Here is a 20451-nt window from a genome sequence, read left to right as displayed (position 1 = left end):
AATGGTCCGAATGGCATACTTCTGCTCCTATATCTTACGGTCTTATGGACTTAAAACTGTTCACAATACTTTGAAGTTCTTGACAGGCTCGGGGAAGAAAGGGTGATTCACCTGACTAAGAAGTCAAGGACCATCGAGCTCAGTTTGAAGCCAAATACTAAAATTTATTCAGTGAGGTTGCTCAACCTTTAAAATGCCAACCCTGAAAGTTTGATCTTTTTGTTCATTCAAACATGTACATTAAGGGAATCAGAAGATTTTTGGCTGGAAGAACAGGCATAAAAGGCCAAACAGTCTGATCCTATTTGTTCTGTTCTTTGTTATCTACCTGCAGTGCTATCTTCAGGATTCCTTGCATCTCTCTTCTAAATGGATGTTCTTCAATCCTGAAGTCGTGCCCTCTTGTCCTAGAATCCCCTACCATGGGAAATAGCTTTGCCATATCTAATCTGTTCAGGCCTTTTAACATTCGGAATGTTTCTATGAGATCCCCCTTCATTCTCCTGAACTCCAGGGATTACATCCCAAGAGCTGCCAGACGTTCTTCATACTGTAACCCTTCCATCTTCCTTTAGGATCATGCATTCTGATCCTCCTGTGGCCAACCCAGATCTTGCACATTGCTCGATTATATTCTAATCGCCATATTTCTGTGCTGAGTTTTAGTCCATCCCAAGACAATGCACAGAATTCTTCATCTCTGTAGACTGGTTTCTGTATTGAATACAAGCATTATTGTTTCCCTCTGTTATTTGTGATTTACATCAGTTAATATCACTGGCATATATCGTGAAATTTGTTTTGCGACAGCAGTAATTTGCAATACATCATAATAATTATAAATTCCAATAAGTATATGTAAAAAGAAACTTAAATTAAGTAAGTAGTGCCAAAAAAGAGAGAAAAAATATTCGGGTAGTGTTCATGTGTTCATTGTCCATTCAGAAATCTGATGGCGGAGGGGAAGAAGCTGTTCTTGAAATGTTGATTGTGCATCTTTGGGCTCCTGTATCACCACCTTGATGGTAGCAAAGAGAAGAGGGCATGTCCTGGGTGATGGGGATCCACAATGATGTGGTATTTTGTGGTATTGCCTTTTGAAGGTGTCTTCTGGGGCGGCTAGTGCCCATGATGGAACTGGGAGAGTTTAAAACTTTCTGTTGCCTTTTCTGATGCTGTGCAGTGGCCCCTCCATAACAGACAGTGACACAACCAGTTAGAATGCTCTCTGCGAGAATCCACACTACATCCATAGAAATTTGTGAACGTCTTCAGGGACATACCAAATCTCCTCCACCTCCTAATGAAATATAGCCACTGTTGTGCCTTCTTTGTAATTGCATCAATGGTCCAGGATAGGTCCTCAGCGACATTGATGTCCAGGAACTTGAAACTGCCTACCCTTTTCACTGCTGACCCTCAGTGAGGTTGTGTGACTTCCCTTGACTTCCCCTTCTTGAAGTCCACGATCAATTCCTTGGTCTTACTGATGTTGAGTGCAAGTTTGTTGCTGTGATACCACTCAATCAGCTGATCTGTTTCACTCCTGTACGCCTCCTCATCACCATCTGAAATTCCCAACAGTAGTTGTGTTGTTGGCAAGTTGTTAGATGGTTTGAGCTGTGCTTAGCCACACAGCCGTGGGTGTAGAGTAGAACATTGGGGTAAGCATGCATCTTTGAGATATATCAGTGTTGATTGTCAGTGAGGTGGAGATGTTATTTCCCATCCACACAGACTATTGTCTCTCAGTGAGGAAGTCAAGAATCCAGTTGCAGAGGGAGATGCAGAGGCCCAGGTTTTGGAGCTTATTGATTGGAGCTGAGGGTAGGATTGTGTTGAACACTGAGCTGTAGTCAGTGTGACATAGGTATTGCTTTTTTCTTTGGAAGATTGGCCAGGTTTGAGTCTGATGTTGGGTTACTGTGCAGAGGCTGTATCCTTGAAAGAGGTGGGTGCTCCAGGTAATTGGAGCTGTGGCCACTCTCTGGATGTGGATTTTGGAGTGGAATGTCTTTTTTAATTGAGACAAGTTTTGATTGCTTATTTAATCATTTCCTATCTCGCTGGCAGAATTAGGATATCAGGGAGACCATTCAGTCCATTGTTCCTGTGATCCAATTACATCCTCCATAACTTGTTCCATTGCCCTACAAGTCTCTTCCTTTCATGTATTCAGCCAAGTACTGCTCTCCTGTGGGGGTGGGGAGAGTTTGTTTTCACCTCTTGATTAGGTAGTCAATTTTGTGGCAGCCTAGTGGTTAACATGACACTATTACAGTGCCAACTGTCAAATTGGGGTTCTTCCAGCTCACGTCTGTAAGGAGTTTGCACATTCTCTGTGGGTTTCCTCTGGGTGCTTCAATTTCAGTGTTTTAGGGTTAGTAGATTATAGGCATGCTATGTTGGCACTGGAAGTGTGGCGACATTTGTAGATGGTCAGCACAATCCTTGCTGATTTGATTTGACACAAATGATGCACTTCATTGTATGTTTTGATGTATGCATGACAAATAAAGCTAATCTTTATCTCTTTCCAACAGCCCACCAAGTAACAATTTTCATCTCTCGTCCAATCCTGCCTTTTACTTTAAATTCGTGACCCCTTCTTTTTTCCTCAGGGAAATATGTCAGCCCTAGACTCTACACATTCCAATCATAACTTTGTATGTCTCTAAGCCCCCACTCTTCCAAAGGAGATGGAGACACCAGCCTGATATTTTATTTACAATTGTTAAAAAGTCCCTCAACGGCAATACTTCCTTCATGGGTGCAATGTGCTTCTGAGTATTGAGCTGAGGTGGTATTTGCAGTCATATACAACACAAACAGGCTGTTTGACCCACTATGACCACTTATTTATCTTAATTCTTTACTTTTGTATTTGCTCACTTTAAGGGTTTGTTTTGTAGTTTAAGCAAAGGTGCAGGATAAGGGGGTAGATTTAAGAGACCTGAGGGGTAACTTGTTTACATTGAGAGCATAGCGAGCTCCCAGAAGAAATAATTGAGGTGGGAAGAAGTGTAACATTTAAGTGGCATTTGGGGCGTCGCGGTTAGCGCAATGCTGTTAGAGCTTGGGGCGTTGGAGTTGAGAGTGCAAATCTGGCACTGTTTAAGGAGTTTGTACTGTCTCCCTCTGGCTTTTCTTTAGATGCTCTGGTTTCCTCTCACATTCCAAAGAAGTACTGGTTCATGGGTCATTGTGCAAGTTGCTAGGTAGGGTTAAATGGGCGGGTTGCTGGGCTGGACAGCTCACAGGGCCAGAAGGACCTGTTCCACATTGTATCTCCAAATAAAATAAAAAAGTTCATGGAGGAGAAGGTAGCCGTTGTATCCTATAGCTGAACGTGGGCATCTAGGACTAGCAGGGTGGAATCTGTGGTCAGGACCAGTTGGGTCGAAGGGTCCGTTTTTGTGCAGTACACCTGACATGATCAGCTTGTCTAAGCCAAGAGCATCTGTATTCAGAGCTGAAGGATGCTTGCAGAGAGGCAGGCAGCTGACAGGCATCAGTGTTTTGCTGATTAGTATTCTGTCCTCCCTAGGTTACAGTCCACCTTTGGAACTAAATGAGGGCAAAGTAAGTGCTGGAAGTGCTCAACAGGTCATGGGTTATTGGAGGAGAAGGGCTTGGAGAGAGTTGGGCTGGACATGGCATCTGGGACTAGCAGGGAGTGTACTTTTGTCAGCATGGGCAAGTTGGGCTGAAGGGCTTTTTCCATGCTGTATCACCACATGATTCTACCATCAACTCCCAGCAGACTGTATCAGTGGTTCATTTCTTCAACTCTCCGGTTAGCTATGAAACCAAGAAAGAAAAGAAAAGCAGCATCAACCCCCAAATCCCACCTCCCCATTTGGGGGGGGTGGGGAGTGAACATTAACGGAACAGGCATCAACCTCCCGCACAAAAATGCATCTCGGGCACATCGACACCCAGATCCCTCCTCCTGCACAAAAACCAAGCCAAACGGATCAGGGACATCAGCATCCAAATCCTTCTTCCTGCACAAAAACCAAGCAAAACGGATCAGGCACATCAACACCCAAATCCTTCTTCCTGCACAAAAACCAAGCAAAACGGATCAGGCACATCCATCCCAAAATCCTTCTTCCTGCACAAAAACCAAGCAAAACGGATCAGGCACATCCATCCCAAAATCCTTCCTGCACAAAAAAGCTGAACAAAACAGATCAGGCACGTCAGCACCCAAATCCTTTTTCCAGCATAAAAAACTGAACAAACAGGATCAGGTACATTGACCCCCAAATCCCTCTTCCCGCACAAAAACACCAGATCAGGGATCTGGAGATATTGACCTCCAGATCCCTCTTCCTGCGTAATTGATCTCTGTATTCGATATATTCATCCTGGGACTGAGGTTTACAAATGTTCCTGGTGCACATTTTATCTGGATTCATAGAGCACTGCAATACAGGCTGTTTGGCCCACCTGCTCTGTGCTGAAGTGTTAAGGCTGATATACTTGTGCGTACTAGCTTGTGCTGTAGCCTACACAAGTGGGCTACGCTGATGTGAGCATTTATACTTGTGCATTGGTGTGTCTGTGTTGCGCTGCAATTCATCGCCAAAATGCTAGTTGGCGGTGGGGTTTCTGTGCCACTGGGCTGAGTTTCTTCGTGTTGAAACTCAACATGAAGAAACTCAAACTTCAACCAATGGCGACTGAAACTGAAGGAGGGTGAATTTTCTGTGCTTGTCCAGCCACTGAGAGACATGGATGATGAAATACATTTGAAATATTTTCGGATGTCGGCAGGTAGATTTGACGATTTGGTTCATCGTCTCCAACCATTTATTTCGCATCAGTGTACGCACAGTATACTCAGCAATCACCATTTGAGTTTTAGCTTCAGGTGGAAGTCAACAGGCTGTAGCAGCTAGCTACAAACTGGCGTCAAGCACAGGGTCCTCCGTAATTTCAGAGGTTTGTAAAGCTTTACAGAAAACATTGCAGCCAGAGTTCCTTCCCTGGCCTTCAGTCACCCAATGGCAAGCTATTGCAGCGTAGGAGGAAATGCGATGCTACCAAGCGGACCAATCACAGTTGTTGCGGTCTGCATTGCCGTGACGCATAGTTACATTTTGGGAGAGGTGCGCGTTAGGCTATGGCGTAGGGTTTGTGTAGAGTACAGCGTAGGGTGCGCCGCTACGCCGGACCTACGGCGTACATTTGACACACAAGTATAAATCAGCCTTTATTCTGCCCAGTCCCATCAACCCACATTGAACCATAGCCCTCATACCCTCCCACTGCCCATATACGTTTTCAAACTTCTCTTAAATATTGAATTCTAACCTGCATCCACCACTTCGTACTGGCAGGTGGCTCTACACTCACCCTCTGAGACAATCAGGCAAATATAATCACTGATCACCTTTAACCTATGACCTCTGGTTAAAGTCTCATCCAACCTCAGTGAAAAAACCTGCTTGTATTTACCCTATCTATACCCCTCATAATTTTATATACCTCCATCAAATCTCCTCTCATTCTGCTGCCTTCCACCTTTCCCTATAACTCAGCTCTTCAGGTCCCGGCAGCATCCTTGTAAGGTTTCTCTGTACTCTTCCAATCTTACTGATATCTCTGCTGTCGACAGGTGCCCAGAATTGCATATGATATTCCAAATTTGGCCTCACTGACATCTTAATACAACTTTAATGTAACACCCAACTGCTGTACTCAGTACTCTGATTAATGAAGACCAATGTGCTGAAAGCTCTCTTTACAACTCATTCTACCTGTGACACCACTTTTAGTTTTGTCCCAAATGTCTCCACACCCCTATTGCAGCCAGAGTGGAGCATCTCTTGATATCTATCCTTGGAATCACTTTCTGCATCCTGTATGTTTGTGTTTCAGGGAGTGTTCCAAATGTTGCTGCATATGTTTTATAATTTTCCTTGGTTATTTACCTGTTCACCTGTTCTTATCTCTTGTTTAGCCACAGGAGCCTCTAAACTGCTGCTCTTGAACTATGAGGTAAAATTGCATGGCAGAGATTCTTTAGGATGGAGAGAGCTGAGGAAGATCTAATTGTACAAAGTTAAGAGTAACTTAGAGGGCAGCAGCTTAAAGGACGGAAGGTTTTTGTTAAATAAAGGAATGTTCAACCAGAGGGTGGTGAAGGTCTGGAACTTTGAGTAATTGTGTGGCAGAGGCCAGAAGGCTCATAACATTGTGTCTGTGATGTGCAGGGCTATAAGATGTGTTGAAAGGTGGGGATAGTTTGGATAGCTAAACCAGTTCAACTAGCTAAATAGCCACCTCTTCATAAATTTTCAGTGAAGTCCCTCCTTAACCTTGATAAGCTGCTTTACAGTTGTCCCTCCATGTTGGAATAATACCTAGCTATGGTGGTTATCCGTCTTGTCCAATGATGCCAGGAAACTTGTGTGGGAGAGTTCTTAAAGTGGAAACGCCGTTGCACTGGGACAGTTCCACTCTCTCAACCTCGGAAGCCCAAGTCCAGTGGTAGGAGTAGTTGTCATAGCTGGGGACTTCTTGGTTGCAGTGGATGACCATGACTACTTTGCCTTGTTGTGCCTTTGCTTTCCATGAAGCGTTGTTGAGCAGCCTGCCTGGCTGTGGCATTTCACTGTAGATCTCATCCGCCCAGTCCACTGGAGCTGACTTTACATGCCAGGGCAGGCATGTCCCTGTCTCACTGGGGTATGAAACCAGCCGGCTACCCTCACCTGGTGGAGCCCGCCTGTCTAGGCAGTGACGTACAGCTGTGGCCACTATCATGTGCAGACAGCTACTTGGAGACACGGCTGAGAGTGAGTGAGCTGCCCCAGAATGGACATGACAAGCCCCTTCTTCAGAGGTACTACCCCTACCTGGACACCTCATACACTCCAACACCTAGCTACACTGTATATTTTAACAGGTATTTTTAACAAACACAAGAAAGTCTGCAGATGCTGGAAATCCAAGGCAACACACAAAATGCTGAAGGAACTCAGCAGGACAGGCAGGATTTTGGAAAAGATTAAACAGTTGACATTTCAGGCCAAAGCTCCTCTTCAGGGCTCAAAAGGTGGGGGGGAGGAGAAAGGGGCTAGCTGGAAGGTGATGGGTTAAGCCAGGAGAGTTGGAAAGGTCAAGAGCAGGAGAAGAAAGAATCTGATTGGAGAGGAGAGTGGACAATAGGAGAAAGGGAAGGAAGAGGGGACCCAGGGGGAAGTAATAGGCAGGTGAGAAGAAATGAAAGGTCAGAGTGGGAAATGGGGGGGGGGGGGTGAATTTGGTCACTGGAAGGTGGATACCAGTGATGTTTTTTAAAAACCAAAAATGCTGAATTGGATATTGGAACGTGACCCTAAATCAGACAGGGACATCTTATGGACCATCCATAATAAAGGGGAGAAATAAAAAGAGGAGTTTATTGAGGAAGTTCCTGAGCATTGGGTCCATACAGATGATAGCACTGGTTATCAGGGAGTGATGGAGAGATGGTAAAGAAATAATCCCAGCTTCTCTGATTATCTTCGTTGCCAGTACCGTCTTTCCACAACATGTCAGTTCAAGTGAGTTACACAAATATGCTGAAGTATGGGTACTGTGGAGAAAGGTTCTATGTATCAGCATCACAAGCATACAGAATTGGGTTTAATATCACTGGCATATGTTGTGAAATACGTAGAAGTCCTAAACGGAAATAGTTGATTATTTTCATCAAAGCTGCACGCAAAGTCATCACTTATCAGCGACATCTTGCGTAAACCAAAAACGTGTTCTATGTGTAATTTATGGATAATTTATGCACGACAGTCAAGAGTAAATAGAGCACTATAGCACGGATACAGGCCCTTTAGTCCATTTAGTCTGTGCTAAACTTTTATTATGCCTAGTCCCATCAACCTGCACCTGGACCGTAGCCTTCCACACCCCTCCCATCCACATACCTACCCAAATTCCTCTTGAATGTTGCATTTGAACCCACAACCACCAAATGTGTGCAAAAGAACATCAGTCCAAGAATGTCTGCTCCGCCATTCCATCTTGGCTGATTTATTAGCCCCTCAACCCCATTCTCCTGTTTTCTCCCCATAATCTTTGAAGCCTTGACTGATCAAGAACTTTTCAACCTCTTGCTGTAAATATACTCAATTATTTGGCCTCCACAGCCATCTGTGGTAATGAATTCCACAGATTCACTACTGCCTGGCTGAAGAAATTCCTCATTTCTATAAATGGACGTGGTCCATAGGGTTCTGTTACTGAAGAGGTGTTAGGATTATGCAGGTCGTTTCAAGAACTTGATTGTTGTCGGAAAGTATCTGTTCCTGAACCTCATGGTGTGGGACTTCAGGCTTCTGTGCCTTCTACCTGATGGTAGCAGCAAGAAGAGGGTATGACTGGATCATGAGGATTCATGGGGACATATGCCAAATTTGAGGCAGGGCTAATGTAGGTGCTTTTAATGGTGGGAGGACTATGTTCATGATTGACTGGGCACTACTCTGTGTAAACTCTTGCAGTTGTCTGTATTAGAAATGCTATGCCAGTCAGGTAGTTTCAACACTGCATCTGTATAAGTTTGTTACAGCATTTGGTGACATGCCAAATCCTCCTCAAACTTCTAAGAATGTAGGGACCTGTCAAGAGTACAGTGCTAAGAATTAAATGCCGTCTTCAAGTGGAGCTGGGCTGCATTGTCGTCACAAAACTAAAATAAAACAGCATTCCCCTTCCAGATTGTGTCCCAGCATTGAAACGTTAACTGCCTAATGCTGCCTGGCCTCAATGTTTTTAGAGTTTTCTGATTTCGTTTCTTATCCTCAGCCACTGCTTGTATGCTATATATGCTTTATTTAACCCTTCCAAACAATGTTCCCTCTGTAATTTTTAGTAGTCAGTGTGCACAAAAATCTTACGTTGTGCAAATTTTTTTCCTGTGACAAAAGTATGTGCGCACTGAATGCACACATGGCACAGTTTATGTAGGTTTACAAAATATTTGACACAAAACTGCACAGAATAACAACAAAATAACATACATATTTAAGTCACTCAGTTACTGTTTCTCTCTCCTGTCTGTGGCATTTACCCATTCTTTGTAAACTCTATCTAGACTAATAGAACTTCCATCCAATTGATAGCTTTTGATTCTCATTAACATATCCAAATGACATTCACCTAAATGGTTTCTCAGCTTCTGATTCATTAGGCAAAAACCTTGCTCATAGTCCACGCTCGACGCAGGAAAGGTTCCCCCAATGCCCATCAACTGTGCAAGGTCACAAAACTGTTCATTTTGAAGTGTAATTGCCACCATTTGAGCAAAATTTGAAATCATTAAACTGTCTAACTATTACAGTATTTTCAGCTAGAAAATCATGATATTTCAGACATAAGGCATTAACTTGTTCATCACTGAATGTGAAGTCACAATCTGCAATTGCGGAGAAATCAAAAGCTGACAATTCTTGTACCTCATTTTCAAGAAACCTTCTAAATGAACACAAAGACTTTATAAAAGTCAACAGCAAACTTGTATCTACTGTGACGTTTTCTTCACGTTGTTGGCTTAGCAAATCTTTAACTTTGTCACTCCACGTAACATTGTCTCCCAGATACTGCTTTCTTATCTTGTAAATTTTGCCTTGTGCAAAATGAAGTGAATCAATCAGTGTCAGGCCACTCTTTTGCAGTATCTTGCATAGTGCAGCCAGTTCATCAAAGACGTCACTTAAAACCTGTAAAGCTACTTTGTATGTGATGTTTATCAATTTCTTGTGACAGTATTTAGCCACAGGGTCATTTGACTGATCTTTTTCAATAAAAACTTAGTAAGCTATCTACAGGATTTGAAACAGATCTTTGTAAACTTTACGATATGAACACTGTCCGCCAAAGATGGCTGCTGCCATGATGCAGCTGTACAAACCGGAACAGGAAAGGTGAGATGACGTAAATTAGTGACGTGCATTGTGGTATTTGAAAAACCGACTAACTACTTAACAGAAACATTTAGCTAAAAGATTATTTTCAATAAGTATAATTATTAATTACATTATTTTAGGTAACTAACCTTTTGTGCACATTAATTTCCTTTATGCGCTGGTTGAAAAACGTGTGTTCACACGCAGACGCGCACAGCTTAGACGGAACGTAGCTTCCAAATGCTTCACCAGTTCCCTGGTTTGTCTGCCTTACTTCTCTCCATGTCTTCAGAAGTTGGCTTGATCGCCTAAGATTTACTCTGACCCTGCACTGCATAAGCTGTTGTGCTTTTTCTAAAATCTGTATGAGTGCTTGTATTGAACAAGGATAGGGCGAGGTGATGGTGATTGGCAGCACAGTTGGGAAAATGTCTGTTGTTACTCTAGGTAGGTACGTTGCTTTACACAGTTCTCCCTTTCATGTTGAATCAACATCTACCTATATATTTTAAGAGTAACATACAGTGGCATGCAAAAGTTTGGGTACCCCTGGTCAAAATTTCTGTTACTGTGAATAGTTAAGTGAGTAGAAGATGAACTGATTTCCAAAAGTCATAAAGATAAAGATGAAACATTCTTTTCAATATTTTAAGCAAGATTAGTGTATTATTTTTGTTTTGGGCTTGTGTTGCAGCCAGTGGCATGGGGAACATTTCACTGGTAGAGGGAAGAATGAATTCAGTTAAATACCAGCAAATTCTGGAAGCAAACATCACACTGTCTGTAAAAAAAAAAAAATAGCTGAAGATGAAAAGAGGATGGCTTCTACAACAGGATAATGATCCTAAACACACCTCAAAATCCACAACGGACTACCTCAAGAGGTGCAAGCTGAAGGTTTTGCCCTGGCCCTCTCAGTCCCCGACCTAAACATCATTGAGAATCTGTGGATAGACCTCAAAAGAGTAGTGCATGCAAGACGGCCCAAGAATCTCACAAAACTAGAAGCGTTTTGCAAGGAAGAATGGGCAAAAATCCCCCAAACAAGAATTGAAAGACTCTTAGCTGGCTACAGATAGCTTTTACAAGCTGTGATACTTGCCAAAGGGGGTGTTACTAAGTACTGACCAAGCAGGGTGCCCAAACTTTTGCTTCGGGCCCTTTTCCTTTTTTGTTACTTTGAAACTGTAAAAGATGGAAATAAAGAAGTAATCTTGCTTAAAATATTAAAGAAGTGTGTCATCTTTAACTTTATGCCTTTTGGAAATCAGGTCATCTTTTACTCGCTTAGTTATTCACAGTAACAGAAATTTTGACTGGGGTGCCCAAACTTTTGCATGCCACTGTGCATTAATTGCTAGAGGAACTCAGTAGTCAGGAAGCATGTATGGAAAGGAATAAATGGTCAATGTTTTGGGCCAAGACCCTTCAGTCCTGATGAAGTCCAGCATCTGCAGAATCCCTTGTCTTTATATTTAACAGGGATGTGTTTAAAAAAAAAGTGCTGAATTGGATACTAAAACAGGTGGCCCAAAGCTTGCTCAGAGAAGGATCATCCATGATAAAGATAAAAAGAAGGGTTTGGTGAGGAAATTGCTGAGCATCAGACCAATGGAGAGATGAAAATTGGGAATGGAGAGATCAGGGAACCTTTGGGGGTTGACAAAAGTCTACAGTGTGTAAGACCACAGTACTGTTAAGAATAAGGATGTGAATCTCAAAACATGAACCGATTCCCTGATACAGGAGCCATAGGACCCACACCACCAGGTTCAGAAACAGTTCTCACAAACACGGGAAAAATCTGCAGACGCTGGAAATCCAGAGCAAGACACAAATGCTGGAGGAGCTCAGATCAGGCAGCATCTTAGGGAAATGAGTAAACAGTTGATGTTTTGGGCCGAGACCCTTCCTCAGGATTCTTGGCATGAAATGTCGACTGTTCAGTCTTTTCCATTGATGCTTCCTGGGCTGCTGAGTTCCTCCAGCATTTTGTGTGTGTTGCTCAGGAACAGTTATTACCTCTCAACCATCAGACTCCTGACCACTATGGGAAACTTCACTCACCACAGCTCTGAACTTTTCACAAACTATGGACTCAACTTTCACAGACTCTGCAACACATGTTCTCAGTATTATTTATTTATTTAGTTGCTTGCACAGTTTGTCTTCTTCTGCACATTGATTGTCAGTCTTTGTGTAGTGTTGTTTTAAAATAGATTTGATTGTACCTCTTAGTTCTCTGTGAATGCTTGCAAGGAAATGAATCTCAGGGTCATATATGGTGACATACATATTTTGGAGCATTTCCTTTGAACTTTGAAGATGTAGGCAGCAGATCTTGGGGTAAGACTACTCAGGGACAAATCCCTTTTGACTTGGCATCCACATTCAAATGCAGACTTGGACCCCTTCTACATTCAGCGGAGTCTAAAACTGGAGGACATGGGTTTAAGTTGAGAGTACCTGAGGATTAACGTTCCCTGCATGCAGGATGATAGGCATTTGGAATCAGCTCCCAGAGCAAACAGATGTAGTTACAGTATTTAAAACCTATTGTCCATGGATAAAGATTTAGAGGAATATGGACCAAAGGGGGGAAATTTGTTCGGAATGTATGAATAGGGCCGAAGGGCCTGTTTCTGTGCTGTCTTACTTCACAAAGGAGATTTCTATTCACCTGTCTTTTTTTCCTCTTTCCCTGCAGGTTTCTACCTTGTAAATACTGTTATTTGTATATACTGTAAATGATGACATCGGTGGGCACCAGTCGAGCTCGAGGCAACTGGGATCAGACACAGACACAGAATCAGACACAGCAGAAACAGCGGCCACAGGTAACCTTCCTCCAGTGGGCAGATAACCCACTCCCATTCCTTTTAAACTAGTGCCTCCTCGCTGCCGCACATAACCCACTCCCATTCCTTCAAAATAACACCTCCTTGCTTCCATCCAACAGTCCACTGCAGTCATTTCCTGGAAAAACGGGTGGGTTTGCGGAATGGAGAGAATACTTGAGTATGTTCTTTGAACTGACTAGATTTAATTTTGGTGCATAAAGTTGTGCTGCAGCTCCTTGCTAGGACCTTCAGGCTATAGGTTAACTTGCGCGCAGTCTGTTGGCTGGCGGAGGAGATCGGGGATGATGTGCCATCAAGTTCCAGCTGGAGTTGGTAGGGACAGGCATGTAAAGCATCACTTCCTCCAGCGATTCTGTTTGTACCTACCCCGCCCTACTCCACACCCACTTCAACTGGGTGTCACTTGATGGAGTTAGCCTGTTTAAAAATAAATCAGCTGAAAACACAGTGCTGACTGGCTCTGGCTCACTTGCTGGAGGTGCCACAGGCTGTCTGGAACTCACTGGTGCCTAATGTGGAAGAGGAACGGAGTGAAGCGTTTCTTCCTAAGCAGTTGACTGAATTGACTGGGTTGCTGGAATGATTAAAGGGCCTTGGCCCAAAAAGTCAACTATTATTCATTTTCATAGTTGCTGCCGGACCTGCCAAGGTCCTCAAGCATTTTATGTGTGTTGCTCTGGATTTCCAGCATCTGCAGTCTCTTGTGTTTAGAACATAGAACATTTTATCACCTTCGTCCAAATCTTTTACTCTACTCTAACACATCACTCCCACATAGTCCTCCATTTTTCTATTATTCCTACACTGCAGCACAGAAAGGGGCCTTTGGCCTAGTTAGTCCATGCTAAACTGTTATTTTGCCTAGTCCCATTTGCCTGCACCTGGACCATAACTCTCCATACCACTCCCCCACCCCCCAGTCCCTGTACCCATCCAAATTTCTCTGAAATGCTGCAATCAAATCCGTATCCCTCACGTCCGCTGGCAGCTCGTTCCGCTCTGAGTGAAGTTCCTCCTCAGGTTCCCCTTAAATATTTCACTTTTCATCTTTAACCTATGACCTCTAGTTTTATTCTGGCCCAACCCTAGTGGAAAAAGCCTGCTTACATTTGCCCTATCTATACTCGTTATGTTGTATACCTCTATCAAATCGTCCAGAAACTTTTCCTTTCATTGCACTGGGGCTGAGTGGCCCAAAGCTCCCAACAGCCAATGAGAAACATCCAAGGCACAGTGTGGCTGTGATAGAATCATAGAGCACTACAGCACAGAAACAGCCCCCTCGGCCCATCTATACCAAATTATTGTTCTGCTTCGTCCCATCAACCTGCACCTGGCCCATAGCCCTCCCTACCCCTCCCATCCACGTACCTATCTAAACTTCTCTTAAATGTTGAAATTGAACCTGCAACCATCACTTTTGCTGGAATGAAGTAGGAAATCTGGCAGCCACTGTGCGCACAGCAAGTTTCCACCGGCTGCCATTGCCACTTCATCTGGCTAAGAGTATTGAACAGGATCACCAAACCCACTCTTCAAACAATAACGTCTGTGTCTGTCTCTGTCTCTGTCTCTCAAGCCCATCACCTCTATAGGTGTGTAGGCTGCTGATAGCAGCTCAACAAAATCTTCTGTCGTGGTCCAGTCTTTCAAATTGTCCCCAGGTGTAGCCCATCTTCGAAGATCTTTTCTCTCCCAGGTCTCTAGAGCTTCTGTTATTTCTGTAGCACTAGGTTTTTCTGGGATGGCGTTGAGTGAGTGGAAGCTTTACAATGCAGATGTTAGGGAGTTAGGCAAGTTGTATCCTATAGGTAAGATGATAGGGGAAACTATCAACTGATGTAGCGCAGAGGAGTCTGTGTGCCCATGGTAAGGGTATTGCTGGTGTTTGTCTGAAACCCAAACCAAGATCATTCTTTCTAAGATTAAACCATTACGGCTGCCTCTTGTCTATCACGTTTTCCCTTTGTGTTTTTTTTTTGACCCCACCCTTCAAGGCCACAGCAGAGCAGATACGAATTGCACAAATGATTTCAGACCACAATGATGCTGACTTTGAAGAGAAAGTAAAGCAGGTCAGTATTAGAAGGAAGATGCCTGGACTCTGGAGACAGTTCCATTTGATGTGTGGGTGGGTCACCTTTGGGCTCAGCCACCGATTCATTGTGGCAGCAATCTAACTCATTTGCTTCGGCAGGCTTGGACATTCCCTCATGCGAAACAGAAGCTGCGTAACATTTCAAATCGTTGATATTTATTGGCAGTTGAACATCAAGTACAGTGGTTAATTGGGACACATCAGGACCAGTACATTATGGCCCAATTAAGTAGCTGCTCCGATTAGCCAGTTTCTTAGAAATAGTGAAAAAGGTTTTTTTTTTAAACCTACTATTTAACAGGGTAACAGATTATGTATTTAAATGAAATACAGAATAATTTAAACTCACTGCTTTTTGAACAGACGCATGCAACTGGCACTGTATAAAAACTTGCTCTAAACACAGTGGAGTGTCTAAAGGCCGCATGATTGATGCTAGTTAAAAACTGTTTGACAATGGTCTAATGTCCCAGTTAAGCAGCATAGTGTCCCAAATAAACAAAGGGAATCCCAGCTTTTGATTAGTTTTTGTTCTTTAAGAGTTGTCCCAAATAAGCAGCTGACCCAATTAACTGGAACCCCTGTATTTAATTTTAATCGGTTGCGGGGGAGTAAGCTGTGGGCAGGAAGCTCAGACTGGAGCTGCTTAGCTCAGCAAACCTAAGGAAGGTGGAATTAAGCTCTTTAGGCTGAGCACATTAAAATCTGTTTCCAGGGGCTAGGGAACTGGTAACTAGAAAGATATAGGCAGAAGTTTATCTTATTTAAAAAAAAAATCTGGTGTCAATTTAGGGCTGGTAGGGGTGAAGGGACAAGTGTGTAGGTGTTCTTTTATTCCACACTGACTTATGATCTGAATTCCTTTTGCTGAAACAGACAATAACTGGCAAAAGAAAAAAAATTGGACTTGGCTTGGAAAGGTGTCAGGGAGGAGCAGAAGCAGTTAGTTCAAAGGGCTGGCACAGGGTAAATGAGTCAAATGGCCTTGAGTGCTCTTTGAGAGCCTGTGATTTGCACGAGTTTTGTCGTTTGAGAACCCGACTCTCCAATTCTGTTTTTGGGCAGAAATCGATTGGGTGCCATTTTAAATGAAGACTGGAGTAATCAGCTTGCTTTTTGTGATGGGAGTGGGGGTAAAGCGGAGATTATCTTCCAGGGCAAGGGTGCAAAATGATTTTTGTATCGGTGGGCTGTTCTGGTAAAGTGTAGAGGTTTCCTTGGGGCTTCTGCGAGTGCCATCCACTGCCTCAGCTGTGTTTGCCCTGCCTTATTCCATCTGCTCATCTGGGCTTCTGGCTCCCGCCTGCGGGTCAGATAAAAGTGTACTTCAACTGACTGGATTGCCCATTCTGTTCCACAGCTGATTGACATCACAGGCAAAAACCAGGATGAGTGCATGATTGCTCTGCACGATTGCAACGGTGACCTCAACAGGGCCATCAATGTACTCCTGGAAGGAAACCCAGACACGGTAGTGTTTTTATGTAGGAACTGGAAATAGTGTGGCTGACAGAGTGTGTTTGTGTGTGTGTGTGTGTGTGTGTGTGTGTGAGCGCGTGCGCGCGCGCCTTTCTGCCCCGCCCTGCCCAAGTATACTGTCTGATAGATGGAAGGCTAACTTCCTGGATAGAGGTATACAGGATGATAAGAGGCATAAATCAAGTGGACAGCCAGTGACTTTTTTCCCAGGGTAGAAATGGCTAATAGGAGGGGCAGGAGCCATAAGTTTAAGGAGATTGGAGGAACGTATGGGGGGGGGGGCAGATGTTCGTGGTAACCTTCATTTACACAGTGAGTGGTGAGTGGATGGAATCCCCTGCCAGGGGTGGTTGTTAGAGCCAGTTACGTTAGGTGCATTTAAGAAACTTGGATGGATGGTAGGAAAATGGAGGGCTGTGTGGGAGGGAAGGGTTAGATTGATCTTAGAGTTAAAAGGGCAGCACAACATTGTGGACTGAAGGGTCTATACTGTTCTGTACTGACTCAGCTCCAGGTCAGAAACGAAAGGTTAGCTTCATTTGTCACACGTACATCGAAACGTCGTGAAATGAGTCGTTTGCACCAACAGCCTACACATTCAAGTGTTGCTGTGTGGTCACAAGAGAAACATAACAAACTCCTTACAGATAGCGTCTGAATTGAACCCAGGTCACTCGCACTGCAGTAGTGTTGCGCTCACTGCTACAATACCATTCTGCATTTCAACATGTAGAGAGGCCATTCAGCCCTTTGGAGCAGTGGCACTCGTCTGCTGATGACACTGTAGCCTGTTCTGTCTCGCTTGCCCACAACCACTCCTGTTCCAGGTGCCAGCGTGGGGGTGGTACAATGGAGTGACCGGGGTCATATAGTCACAGAGATTGTGCAACACAGCACTACACAGAGCAGTGGGTCAGAATCAAACCCAGGTTGCTCAAGCAAAGGGGGTGGAGACATTATCTGGTGCACCTTTAATAACTAGGCCAGAATTTTTATTAGTTCATTCATTTAGAGATACGGCACGGTAACAGGCCCACTGAGCCCGTGGTACCCAGTTACACCCATGTGATCAACTAACCTACTAACCTGTAGACTATGGAAAGAAACTAGAGCACCCAGAGGAAACCCACACAATCACAGGGAGAACATACGAACTCCTTACAGACAGCAGCGGGAATTGAACCCAGATCACTGGCATTATGCCCTCTTCTACGCTACTGTAATGGCTGGCTGTCCAGTATCTCAAACACAACGGATTCTAGAGATGCAGGAAATCCATCGCAACAGTTAAAATGCTGGAGGATCTCAGCTGGTCAGGCAGCATCTGTAGTGATGAATAATGGGTAACATTTTGGGCGGAGACCCTTCCTCCAGCATTTAGTGTGTTGTCCGTTATCTTCACTTCTTTGCCTTTGTGAATGCTATATTAGGTCCTGTGTCGGTCAGTTGATCAGGGAGAAGGGGTGGCCAGCTCTGTTTGTGTGTGTTTTGAGAGAATGAGGCAGCAAGTGTAAAATGTGGCTCCTCTGCAAATAGGCCCTTTGCTCAGCCTATTGGCTTTCTCTCCAACCCCCACTTCCCGCACAGGATTCTTGGGAGATGGTGGGGAAGAAAAAGAGCTTAGCAGGACAGAAAGAAGCCGGTCAGGCGGAAGGAAACGAAGAAGGCAAAGAAGTTCGTGACCGAGACCGAGAGTTCAGCCGAAGGCGTGTTGGTGGAAGCCGGAGAGGACGGGGTGCAAGCCGAGGCAGAGAGTGTAAGTGATGTGTCAGGGGCTGACTAACTGTGACACCATGGAATCATTCTGAATTATTCTTCTATCCCTCCCAAAAACTAACCCCTTCTCTTTATTCCTGGTACACACCTGACCTCAGTTTTTGTGCATCAATGAGGAGTTCTGTTCTCTCAGCATTCTCCAGCAAAGGATGTCGCTCCAGAATTCTGAGTAAGATTTATTAAAGGCTAGCAGAACCACCCCCCTCCACCCCCAGTCTGTGGACATAACAATGTGGGGAGTGATTTTGAATCTCATTCAATGTGCAAATCTCTAACTGCCAAGTGAACTGGACTTGGGATCTGCACAATATGGATGATGGCACTTCTTCCATGGGTGTCACTCTAGCTGCCGTGAACTAGATGGTTTTTGGACCATTTCAGGCGGTGTTTATTAAACCTTCTGTTTGAGCGAGGAATATTTGTTGGACACTTTGGGGAAGAGCTGCAATGAACCAGCTAATGAACGTTACATGTGCTTTTGTTTCCTGTTAAGTCGGAGGTGGGCAGTGGGATAGAAGTGATTATTTATTTAGAGAGAGAGTGCGGAATAAGCCCTCCCAGTACTTCAAACTGCACTGTCCAGCAACCCACTGACAGCCCCAATTTAACCCTGACAATTTACAATGAGCAATGAACTTACTAACTGTGAAGGGTTAAAGTCAAAATAACTGTGGGAATCGGTTGGTTTATAAAAAATGTCAATGGATAGTTTGTTTCCAGATATGGAGACAGAGAGATTGAGACACTGGTGAGTTTGATACCGTAACCATTTGCTGGTCCATTTTCTGAAACCATTTGCTGGTCAAATGGATATAAATAGCATATTTCTTTCCCTGCTGATCACTAGTGAGCCCAGTGGAGCTTTTGACCTGACTTTAGTCTAAACTCTATGTACCACTGATTCACATAATTTGAATATCCACCCACATTGATGGGATTTGAACTTCTCTTCAGGAGCTTTGGTCTCTTCAGCTCATGTGCATTAGTGACCTGTGAATCTCTCAGTGACTTCATCTACTTCAGTAAGATGTGAGTTTAACACTAGATTGAGTCCTTGGGATCTCCTCACCATTGTCCTTCTGCTCGTGAGGATATTCGAGTTGACCAAACATTTGTAAATGCCAGTGGAGAGCATTGAGCATTATCAGGTGCCCCTTCCACACGTAACTCCTCAATTGGATTTCTCCCCTGTGCAGTTCGGGGCCAGGAGAATGGGCTGGACGGAGCAAAGAGCAGTGGGACCTTTGGCAGAACCTCGGAGAGAGGAAGGCGAGGACGGGGCAGAGGCAGAGGTAAGCATCTTTGGGAGGCAATGATGGTGATTCCGGACTCTCCCACCAGTGCAGCAGTGAGTGTGCCATCTCCTCTAGTTCCCAGCCTGGCTTGTGTGAGGTTTAATTTCGCTAATCATACGAGGCGTAGAGTCGTATAGCACAGATCTCCAGCCTATTGACTCCACACCATCCATCAGACACTGTGCCCACATGCCCATATAGCTACACTTGACAGGCCATCCTTAGAGAAACTTCTACCATCATGAAAAACAAGGGTACTGGCACCAGGGGCACCTCCGCTTTCTTTGGAACACACTCAATAAGCCAAATAGCCTAATTTTGCTCCTGTGTCTTATGGGTTTCTCTCCGAGTCGCACACTGCCCACTACAGTAACACTCAAGGTGGACACCTTTACAGATGAGTCAGCCCCCTTAACTGATACCCCCTCCGTCGCAAGAGGCTACCCACAACATACCTTTCAAGTTCAAGATGAAGTAACTCTGCAACCTTTCAATGCCTCTACAACTCATGTTCTCAGTATTGTATATTTACTTATTTTATATACCTCTATCAAGTTACCTCTCATCCTCCTTCGCTCCAAGGAGAAGAGCTCTAGTTTGCTCAACCTTTCCTCATCAGACATGCTTTCCAAACCAGGCAGCATCCTGGTAATTCTCTGTGCCCTCTCAAAGCTTTCACATCCTTCCTAATGAGGTGAAGAGTAAATTCTGTTGGATTTGCCCAGTTTGACATCACTGTTCACCACATGGTTGGCTGCAGATCAAGAGGAAGTCTTGCCTCCACTTCCTCGATGGGACAGTCGGAGATGCCTAATGAATGCTGGCCTTGCCAAGGATCCCCTTGCAGCCTCTGAGTGCTCTTAAAACTGGTGGCTACCTAGTGGGGAGAGGCGGAGGGTGCAGCCCAATGACCTGGCACTCTGCAGCGAGGCAAAATGGGCCACCCTCACCAGCCAGTGTACCAGGAGACTTTGTAGGCCATGCAAGCTCTGCATGGTGAAGGTGTTTTCTCACTGGCGTCAAGC

General features: G+C 44.3%; 1 protein-coding gene across 6 annotated transcripts in view; it reads left to right on the top strand.

The window, feature by feature from the left end:
• ubap2l (ubiquitin associated protein 2-like) overlaps positions 1–20451 on the top strand; it is a 135142-nt gene that overhangs the window by 38837 nt on the left and 75854 nt on the right. For all 6 annotated transcript variants that reach the window (XM_072283230.1, XM_072283213.1, XM_072283220.1 and 3 more), the window contains exons 2-6: positions 12625–12754; positions 14776–14853; positions 16237–16347; positions 17943–18111; positions 19328–19423. In XM_072283230.1, the coding sequence (XP_072139331.1) occupies positions 12665–12754; positions 14776–14853; positions 16237–16347; positions 17943–18111; positions 19328–19423 (544 nt within the window). In that variant the 5' untranslated portion in view covers positions 12625–12664. The remainder of the gene's footprint in view (positions 1–12624; positions 12755–14775; positions 14854–16236; positions 16348–17942; positions 18112–19327; positions 19424–20451) is intronic.

This window comes from Mobula birostris, chromosome 2 (assembly GCF_030028105.1).
Source record: "Mobula birostris isolate sMobBir1 chromosome 2, sMobBir1.hap1, whole genome shotgun sequence".
NCBI lineage: Eukaryota > Metazoa > Chordata > Chondrichthyes > Myliobatiformes > Myliobatidae > Mobula > Mobula birostris.
This window is presented reverse-complemented; position numbering and strand designations above follow the sequence as displayed.